This window comes from Elephantulus edwardii, unplaced genomic scaffold, assembly GCF_000299155.1.
Source record: "Elephantulus edwardii isolate Elephantulus edwardi_28Jun2011 unplaced genomic scaffold, EleEdw1.0 scaffold00236, whole genome shotgun sequence".
NCBI classification, from domain to species: domain Eukaryota; kingdom Metazoa; phylum Chordata; class Mammalia; order Macroscelidea; family Macroscelididae; genus Elephantulus; species Elephantulus edwardii.
Window position 1 is genome coordinate 149,197 of NW_006399986.1, and position 10,444 is coordinate 159,640.

Consider the following 10,444-nt stretch of genomic DNA (forward strand, 5'->3'; position numbering starts at 1 on the left):
CTGTGACTCATCATGGCATCTTTCCCCCAAAGAGCAGCTGGAGGATTCGAAATGCTGACCTTCAGGTTAGCAGTACAACACGTAAGGCACTAACTATGCCACCAGAGCTCCTTCCTGTGGGGGACAGTCATTACCAGTGGGCAGCGAAGATGGGGCACAACAGCCACAGACATCCTTTGGTTGACAAGGTCAAAGCCAAGTCAGGTCTTTTAACATTTTTCAATTGCAGGTCGGTTTGAGGCTGCCTTTGAAGTCCAAAGAAACAGCGATAAATGTCCAGTTTGAAGCAGAAAGGGAAAAGACATAAATTTCAGCACCACCTGCCCTTTTAAAAAAACTGAAAAATGAATACCTGAATACCTAGGATGCGCGGAGGGAGTTGTCTGTGCTGTAAACCCACAAAAGTGATTGTTTTTTCCCTCATTACATCTCAAAAGTTGCGATAAGGAGTGGATATTTTTAAAATACATAAATGCATGAGATTTTAACAAGAGGGTCCTGGGTGGGAATGTGAGTGGCATCGATACACCCTCTCTTCATCTCTGATTTTTGGGACCATCCCAGTCCAGTTCAGAGGTGGAAGAGATTAGCCCAGTGGCCAGGCCTCTCCGCAGCCCCACCCTCACCCTCACAGCTGGCCCTCCTGCTCTCCCTCCTCCACGCTGGCCTCGGCCCTCAGCACCCGGAGGTTCCTGGCCTCGCCTGCCCGGGGGACCCTCTTGGGCAGGGTGGGCAGCCGGGGGCTGCGCCAGAAGGCTCTCCTGCGCTTTCGGAACCACGCAAACCGCCCGGGCGTCTGGAATCTGACAGTCTTGACCTGTTTCCGGGCCTTGGCTTCTGGGGCTGCCCCTGGGGCCACCTGGAGAGCTGGGGCTTCTGCCCCCTGGGCAGCGGAACCCTCTGCCCCCTGGTCACCTGGGACTCCTGTCCCCTGGTCACCTGGAACTTCTGCTACCTGAGCAGCCGGGTCCCTTGCCCCCAGGTCACGTGGGACCTCTGCCCTCTGGTCACCGGGGACTCCTGACCCCTGGTCACCTGGAACTTCTGCTACCTGAGCAGCCGGGTCCCCTGCTCCCAGGTCACCTGGGACTCCTGCTCCCTGATTACCTGTGACTCCTGTCACCTGGGTACCTGGAACCTCTGCCCCCTGAGCACCTGGGATATCTGCCCCCTGGTCATCTGGAACCCGTACTCCCTGGCCACCTCGGATCCCTGCCTCCTGATCACCTGTGTCTGCTGCCCCCTGATAACTAGGAACCTCTGCGTCCGGAGCTATGGATGGTGCCTCCTCCCTCCTGCGAAGCCTCATGGAGCCCCAGCTGATCTTGGGCTTCCATCTTCGGGCGGGGCCCCCCGCTTCTTGCCCCTCTCCCGTGTTGTCCACGTCGCGGTCCTGCCCGGCAGGCCTGTCACTCTCTGCCCGGGACTCGGTCGACCGCGCCTCCCCCGCCCCGGGGAAGGACCGCGGCGCCCAGCTCCTCACCCGGCGCTTCAGCTGCGCCCAGGACACCTGGCCGGCGCACTCGCGCCACCTGTCGGCCTTGGAGGGCGGCGGCGGGCGGTCCTCCACCGGCAGCGCCCCCCGGCGGCGGGCAGGGGCCGCGCTGGGCTGGCGCTCGCGCCGCCGCAGGAACGCCTCCACCAGGTCCTCGTCGTCCTCGCTCTCCACGTCGCTGCCCAGGAACTTGCTGCCCAGGTAGCTGACGGGCATCCTGCGAACCCGCCGGGCCGGGCCCGGGCCTCGCTCGCCTCTGTCCCTGGAGGTCTCAAAGTCACTCAACTCGCTGTCACTGGCGTTGCTGCTGTCGTACGTGCCCACGACCAGGCGGGGTGGAGGCGGCACCATCTGCTGCACTCTCCTGCGCACCTGGGGCGCTTGGGGTTTTTTGCGGGGCTGGGGCGGATGCGGGGTGCTCTTCTCGATGATGCGGGCCACGTCCTCCAGGGTGCGGCCCTCTTCCTCCAGGAACTGGGTCAGCCGCTCGCGAAATTCCGCCTCCTTGGTGGCCGGCTTGGAGATGACCCTCCAGACGCCCCCGGCCAGGCGGACCTCGCGGGGGATCAGCAGATAATCGACGTCCTCCCCAATCTGCAGCATCCCCACCGTGGAGTCCTCCTCCTTCCGGAACACCTTGCCGATCTTCTTAAAGGTCCCCACGGGCTTCAGGGCTTCCACGAGCACGTCCAGGTCCACGTCCTTGCAGACGTCGGGGACGTTCCATAGGATCAGGCAGTCGGGGGACGGCAGGAAGCCCCAGGGGAACCAGCCCCCCACGTGGCTTTTCTCGAGCGTCTTTAAGATCTCCAGCGTGAAATCGGGGGTAGGGAGCCCAGGAGCCCCAACGACACGAAAACCCTTTTAGTTTGAGGTTTGTATGTGGAGGAGGATCCCCACAATACTACCCCGAAGGTCTCAACTTCTCCACTTTGCGTGTCCGAGGCCAGGCGTGCTCCCCCCGATGGTTGCTCGGGGAGCAAGGACCGCGCCTCTTACGGGAGTTGGCGGGGGCGTCTGTCCCGAGGCTCCGAGCCTGCGCGCCAAGTAGCAAAACTGCTCCAAGTTGGGGGCGCACGAGAGTTTGCTCCTGTGCTGGGCACCCAAGAGGCGGTCAGAAGCGGCGAGAGGGTTCCCAGAACAAAGATGGCTCAGCCGGGGCTGTTCAATATGGCCGAGGCGCTGGGAGACTCCGGCCCGCCCCCGAGAGGGTCTCCCACCCCTAGGCCGGCGGCCACCCCTGCAGGCTGACCTTGACGCGCTGGAGCGCACGGCAGGAAGTTCCTCCTCGCCTCTCGGGCTGAGGCCCACCTTTCCCCTTCTCAGGTTACACTCCCTGCCGGGAAGACTGACAAGGGGGCTGTCCACTCCCTTCCAGGCGGCCTCGCTCCCCTCCCCCACAGGGGTGTGGCGCGCCCCAGGCCTGGCCGGGGCCACCCGCTTCCCACTGCGGCGCAAAGCGCGCGCACGCCCACGTTAGCACCTTCCCTGAACTGGCCATCGCTCTGGCGAGCACCCCAAGGTGCGTGCGCTAATAGAGCCCTTGGAAGGGCTCTGACACACCACTGCAACACTGAAAACACATGGGACTCGTGGCCCCAGCTAGTGTTGCCCTTATAGACCTATTCGTACGTGTGGGTAGAAAAATCGGCTAGACGCAGGAGCTGAAAAACCCCAAAACACCCAAACCCCAGCGCCCTGGAGTCAATTCTGACTGACCCGCAGTAGCCCTCCATCGGTTTCCCAAGTTGTAATTCTTCTTTCCCCTCAAGACTTCTTTGGTGGATTTGAACAACTGACCTTTGTGGTGATGGTTGTTGTGTACCATCGAGGACCCATAGCTGACCCTCCAGCGGGTTTTCAGAGGCAGTTAATCTCACAGGAGAAGACTGCCCTGCCTTCTGCAGAGCAGCTGGTGGATTTGAACTGGTCGCCTTTGGGATTGCAGCGCAATATCTTACCATGAGGCCAACAAAGCCCCCAACACTCCATAACCTTGTGGTTGGTCACACTTCCATCAGCTCAGTATGAAACTGCGGGGTCCTGACTGGTTGCATATCCGTGATCCATAGGGTTTTCATTGGCTGGTTTTTTGAGGTAGATTTCTAGGCCTTTCTTCCTAGTTCCTCATAGTCTGAAAGCTCTCTGGAACCTTTTTGGCATCCCAGCACCACACAAGCCTCCACTGCTAGAGGGGTGTTGATGTTGTCAGTGGTTGCTGAGTCAATTCTGAGAGGTGGTGACCCCCTGTGTGCAAAAGAGAACTACCCCATGGTTTTTCATAGCTGTGAACTGTCGGAAGCAGATGTCCAAGCTTTTCTTACGAGGTACTTCTGGGTACATTTGAACCACCAATCTTTAGGTTATCAGAAGAGCACAAACTGGCCACCCCACCCAGGGACCATTTCTGCAATACCTATTCAGTCTGTATGCAGACCAAACCATTCAAGAAACTAGACTCTGAGAAGAAGACTGTGGCATCAGAATCCAAAGAAAGTTCATCCACAACCTCCCGTATGCAGATGCCATAACTTTGCTTGCCAAAAGCCGGGAGAACCTGGAAGGTCAAAGACCAAAGCCGTGAGTATGGATTATGTCAAAACAAAAATCCTCACCTCTGGGCCAACAGACAACATCATGATAGATGGAGAGAAGATAGACCTGCTTAGTGATTTATCCTGCTAGGACCCACTATCAGTATCCTTGGCAACGGCAGTCTAGAAAGAAAAAACAAAACATGTTGCACTGGGGAAGCCTGTGGTTAGAGACCTCTCCCAGGTAACGCAGGGCAGTGATGTCAGTTTGAGGACTAAAGTGGGCCTGATTCAAGCCATTGCAATTGCTTCCTACGCATCTGAAAGCTGGGCGTTGACTAAGGTGGACAGTAGAAGAATCGATGCCTTTGAGTTATGGTGTTGGAGAACAGCACTGACTATCCCCTGGGCTGCCCAAAAGAACAAAGAAAGATGTCTGGGAGAATGTGCAACCAGAGTGCTCCTTAAAGGGAAGGATGATGAAGGTCCATCTCACATACTTTGGGCATGTTGCTAGGAGAGGCAAGTCCCTGGAGGACTTCATACCGGGAAGGGTGGAGGGTAAGGACGTAGAGGAAGACCTTCAACGAGACAGACTGACGTGGTGACCAGAACAATGAGTAAGATTGAGTCACTATATTCATAAGAGAGTCACCTATGAAATGTTAGGTTTGATGGCACCTAACAACAGCAACAACATGGGAGTAAGGAGTTGCACTGCCAACCTAAAGGCCGATGGTTCGAATCTGGAGAAAGGTGGACAGTGTCTTCCTCTGTGATTTACAGCCTCTGAAAATCCGCTGAGTCAGTTCTGACTTCATGGGAAAGAAAGAAAGAAAGAGAGTTGCTAAGTACTGTTGATTCATTTCCAACTCACAGCCACCTTAAGCAAAACAACCAGAATGAAATCTTGCCAGGCCCTGCACCACTCCTGTAATTGTGGTGATGTTTGAGCCCTATATACCCTCCATCAGGAGCCCTGGTGTCACAATGAATTAAGTGTTTAGCTGCAAACCCAAATAGTGGTTCAAATACAGCTTGGGAGAAAGGTGGGGCAGTCCCCTCTGGTTAAGATCTGTAGCCTCCTGAAATCACAATTTAAAAAGAGAGAGATACTGAGGTATGTTAATTCGCATCCTTAGAAACCCGAGGATTGCTGTGAGTGGAGTCACTCAGTGGCAGTTGTTATTGTTGTTGTTGGTACTTGCTGTGAGTGGAGTCACTTAGTGGCAGTTGTTGTTGTTGTTGTTGGTACCATTAGGTTGTGTTTGACTCCATGTACAACAGCTCTGAACCCTGTCCTATCCTGACCCAATCTCATTGACTCCAACATACCTACCCCCATTACTCCAGTTTCTGTGGCAATCCATCTCATCTGGGGTCTCCCTCTCCTGCGCTGCCCCTCCACCCTTCCAAGCATGACGTCCTTCTCCAAGGTCTGATGCCTCCTGGCCACATGTCCAAAGTGTGTGACATGAAGCATGAAAATCCTAGCCTCCAAGGAGCAGCTTGGTTTCACCCTCTCTAAGACAGACCTGTTTGTTCTTGATGGTCCATGGTGTGTGTTCAGTGGCAGTGGTTCTTATATTATATACAGTGAAACCCAGGAGAGCCAGCCCTCAGCAGAATTATTGCCTTGATTTCCAGGTCTCACAAGTCGTCCGCCTTTAAGAGGTGCAGTCTTACCACCTTCTGTTTTGGTGGACAATATTTGTGTTTTCCTTCTCTGGCAGGTTTCTATGGGAAGCCAAACTTTATACCAAATATTATATGAAAACCCTTGTTCAGGAATTGAAGGAATTACAGATTTATAAGTTAGGATTTCTCTTGGGGCAGATTATAGAAAATAAGCTGTTTGTTCCCTGCAGACAGGAGACAGCAAGGGGGCCCCCACAGAGGGAGTGTTAACTTCCTGAGCTAGATAGAGTTCACCCTGAGGCATTAAGGCAATCCTTAAGAGTTTACCAGATTCTGGCGGTTGCAAACCCCTCCCTCCTGAGTCAAGCAGAAGGTTTTCAATAGAAAGAGCTTGGCTTCATTTGCATTGAATTCTCTTTGTGATTTACTTCCAGATAATTTTCAATAAAGACACAGAGAAGCTTGGCTTGGGGTCTTCAGTCCAGAACTGCTGGCCCCCTGTTTTATGCTCTCTGCTCTACCTCCTTCCTGGCTGTTTATCTCTTTATTAATAATTGTAAAAATACTTTACCCTTGGTCTACAACAGGTTTCCACTTTACACAGTTTCTGGCTTCTGTAGTTTCCTTTACTATATACTCAGAGCTGGCAGGTGTCGTTGAAGGCCCACATGTTTGAAGCCCCGCAGCGAGATGACTTGACACAGTGGCTGGACAATGGGCACCAACACAGCAGAGGGGGTGAGTGAGGATGGGGTGGGAACGGCAGGGTTTCTTTCTGTCTTTCGTTGACAGTCCTTATGACCTAGAACTGGCTCTGTGGCACCGAACAAACAATATCCCCAGCAAAAGGAAAGCCTGAACCATCATTTTCTTCTGGATGAGAAATTCTAACAGGAGAGCCTGCTGTGTGAACCAGATCCTGGGCGCTACAGAAAACAAAGGTCAAGGGTCAGGAAAGTGCTGGACTGTTTGACAACCCCCCCTCCACTGTCATTGACTCAGTCCCCACTAACAGTGACCCGCCAATGAGTTTCTGAGGCTGTAAACCTTTTAAAAGGAGACTGCCCATCTTTTTCCCCCCATGGAGTGACAGGGTGAAATTGAACTACTAACCCTTCCATTTGCAGCCGTATACTTTCCACACTACAGTACTGAGGCTCCTTACAGAATGTTAACCTACCCACTGCCCCTGAGTTGACGTGACCCTCTGTCTATTTCAGAAGCTGTAAATGGGAGGAGACTGTCCAAATGGCTCCTGAAGGAACGCTGGTGGATTCGAACCACTGACCTTTTGGCTAATTATCAAGCACATGTTGTGCAGCGTGTGCAGCGTGTTAAACTACCTTATTTCTTGGTTGGATCCTTGGTAACTACCTACGCTGCCCCCTGGATGCCTGCAATCCATCTTCATTCAGCCCTACAGCTGGTGGTTGTGGTTGTTAATTAATTACCATCATCATTTCCGGTTGTGATTGTTAATTACCATGGCGACTTCCAGTGAGACCACATGTGCAAAGTCGAACTATGTTCAGGGATGTAGCTTTTCCGAAGCAGATCACCAGCTGCCTTCGGAGGGGCTGAAGGGTGGCTTCAAACCACCAACTTTCCAAGTCAGGGACCTCTCCAGAATGCTGAAGAGCAATGATGTCAGTCTAGAGACTAAGGTGCGCCTGATCCAGGCCATGGTCTTCTCAATCACTTGTTATTCTTCAGAGAGTTGGACAATGACTAAGGATGACAGAAGAATAGATGCCTTCGAGTTGTGGTGCTTGGAGAAGAGTCTTGAACATACCATGGGCAGCCAAGAAAACAAATAAGTCTGTCTTGGAGAGGGTGAAACTAAGTCTCTCCTTGGAGGCTAGGATTCTGAAGCTCTGCCTCACTTGCTTTGGGCACGTGGCCAGGAGAGATCGGTCTTTGAAGAAGGACATCATGCTCAGAAGGGTGGATGAACAGCGCAGGAGAGGAAGACCCCGGGTGAGATGGATTGATACAGTGACTGGGGTGATGGGGGTTGGTGTGTCAGAATTAGTGAGACTGGCTCAGGACAAGGAAGGGTTCAGAGCTGCTGTCCATAGAGTTGCTATACATTGCAGGTGACTCAATGGCACACAAAAAGAATTACCCAGTATGATGGGTTTGGAAGCAGGAGTGGCATCCACTTCCTAAATAACATGCCTCTGGAAAGTCTATGAACTTTGAAAAATGTCGATAGTTGTAGAGGGGCTTCAGGCCTTCTGCTCATAGGGTTACTATGAGTCCTGTTCAACTCAAAGGCAATCAACAACAACAATTTACAACAGCTGGGGACTCCTCCAGCAGCTGAAGGGATCTTTAAATAAAAAGAATAATTTAAAAAATTAATAAGTAAAAAAAAAAATTAATAAGTCAACTCTTTTAGTAAATCAAAAGAATCTTTTCAGGGGAGCTCTGGTGGCCTAGTGGCAAGAAGCTGCACTGCAATCCCAAAGGTATGCGGTTCAAATCCACCAGATGCTCTACTGGAGAAGGAGGGGCAATCTCCTCCTGTACCAGTCAGATCCGATTTGATGGTACAAACACACAAAATAATAATTAAAAAAAATATTCCCACAATAATGAATGAATGGAATTCCAAAAGCTCTGTAGATGTTCATTGAAATGAAAAATAAATTAATTAAAATATAAAAAAAAATTTCCAAAGTTCCAAAGAGAAAGGAAGTAACTTTAAAGACTAAAGTGCATCTGATCCCAGCCATGGTCTTTTCAATAGTTTCTTATGCATCTGAAAGTTGCCTCCAATATGGATTGAGGCTCAATGTTGGGAAAACAAGATTTTCACCATTGGGCCAATTGGCAGTATCAGTATGGATGGTGAAGAGATTGAGATAACAGTTTTCGTCTGCTTGGTTCCATGGTCAACACTCTTGGTCGCAGCAGCCAGGAATTCAAGAGATGAATTGCATTGGGAAAGTCAGCTGTGAGGGACCTCTCAAGAGTACTGAAGAGCAACAACATCAGGCTGGAGACTAAGGTGTGCCTGATCCAGGCTATGGTCTTCACAACTACGTGCTATGCATCAGAGAGTTGGACAGTGAATAGGGATTATAGAAGGAGAATTGAAGCCTCTGAGCTGTGGTGCTAGAGAAGAGTATTAAATATACCATGGACTGCTAGGAGAACAAACAGTTTTGTCCTGGAGAGAATGAAGCCAGGCCGCTCCTTGGAGTCAAGGATTCTGAAGCTTCGTCTGACATACTTTAGACATGTTGCAAGGAGGGACTAGTCCTTGGAGAGGGACGTTATGCTTGGGAGGGTGGGGGAACGGTGCAGGAGAGGAAGACCCTCGATGAGATGGATCGATTCTGTGAGTGGAGTGGTGGGAATGAATGTGTTTGAGACAGCGAGGTTGGCACAGGATAGAACGGCATTTAGGGCTCTTGTACATAGGGTCTCTATGAGTCACAAGCGACTCGATGGCACATAACAACAACAACTTCTGAAAGTTGGGACAATGAATAAGGATGACGGAAGAATTGATGCTTTTGAATTGTGCAGTTGGTGTAGACTGTTGAATCTAGTCATGGACTACCAAAAGAACAAACAAGGGTGTCTAGAGGAAGTGCAACCAGGGTGCTCTTAGAGGCAAGGATCATGGAAACTTCGTCTGCCATACTTTGGGCAAGTGCCAGGAGGAAGCAGTCCTTGGAGAGGAGACAGCATGCTGGGAAAGGTACTGAGTTAGGGAAAGTGCCTCTCAAGGAAGTGGGCTGACACAGTGATTGTTAAAATGGTTTTGAGCACGACAGAAATCGTGAGAATGGTGTAGCATGGGCCAAGGTTCAGAGCTGTTGTTTATAGGGTCCCTGTGAGTCGTACTAACAGATAGCAACCATCAACAATTTTCTCCCCCTTTCGTTTAATGAGTTCATGAGTTGGGATTGCCTCAACAGCCACTAACAGCACCATTCTTAATTGAAGGGGGAGGGGAATAAATCTGTTCATTCTAGTACAGTGCAACTCCAATTTTTTTTTAAATGTCCATATATTTTTATCATAAAGTCTTAATTACTTTGAATTCCCCAGTGGCATAAAAGTCTGAATCACATTTAAAAGGTTCCTTTGAAAGAGTCACATAAACATTCCCATTGTCCACCGTTACTGTATGACTCCTCTGCTTTTTTCCTTTGGAGCATCACTTCGGTTTTACTGATGGATCTTTAGGGTCTATAGATTGATGGAGTCCTTTTCCTGTTGCCAGGGTAATTTTGTATTTATGCCAAGGGCAAACAATGCAAGAACGTCCGTCAAAATCCTCTATTTCTCGCAAATGTAAAGGTCCTCCTGAATGGTAACAGCGAATGTCCATAGCATGATATTCTCCTTTGTGATAAAAAATGACCACTTCTCAATCATGGACAACGGCTGTCATTCTTGCAGATCTTTTAAAGTCATCTTCTCTGCCAACACACACAGAAGAATACTTCTCCTCCTCAGGATTCTGTACAGAGTTGCTGAGGTCCATGTTGTTACTCCTTCTGAGCACTGACTAATGTGCTTCTTATTTCACTTGAGGGCTCGATCTGCACATTATCAGGACCTGCTACAGGGTGACACCCTTACTTTTAGCCAGGCCAAGTCACCGCAACTCCAATTTTTTAAAGCCTCAGGGAGCTCTGGTGGCCTAGTGGTAAGAAGCTGTGCTGCAATCCCAAAAGCACGTGGTTCAAATCCACCAGTTGCTCCGTGGAAAAAGGATGAGCAAACTCCTCCTGAATGATTACTGCCTCTGAAAACC

At 50.8% G+C, this 10,444-nt stretch overlaps 1 protein-coding gene and 1 pseudogene across 1 annotated transcript; both read right to left on the reverse strand.

Annotated features, from left to right (window-relative positions):
• Positions 1-628: 628 nt before the first annotated feature.
• On the reverse strand, positions 629-2,098 carry CCDC8 (coiled-coil domain containing 8). Its single transcript, XM_006898690.1, has one exon. The coding sequence runs from the start codon at positions 2,096-2,098 to the stop codon at positions 629-631; it is 1,470 nt and encodes a 489-aa protein (XP_006898752.1).
• A 7,602-nt stretch (positions 2,099-9,700) lies between these two features.
• LOC102847280 lies at positions 9,701-10,171 on the reverse strand (annotated as a pseudogene).
• Between the last annotated feature and the right edge of the window lie 273 nt (positions 10,172-10,444).

Coding starts and splice junctions, on each gene's coding strand:
- CCDC8 (XM_006898690.1), bottom strand. CDS start 2,098: ATGCTGCAGATTGGGGAGGACGTCGATTATCTGCTGATCCCCCGCGAG.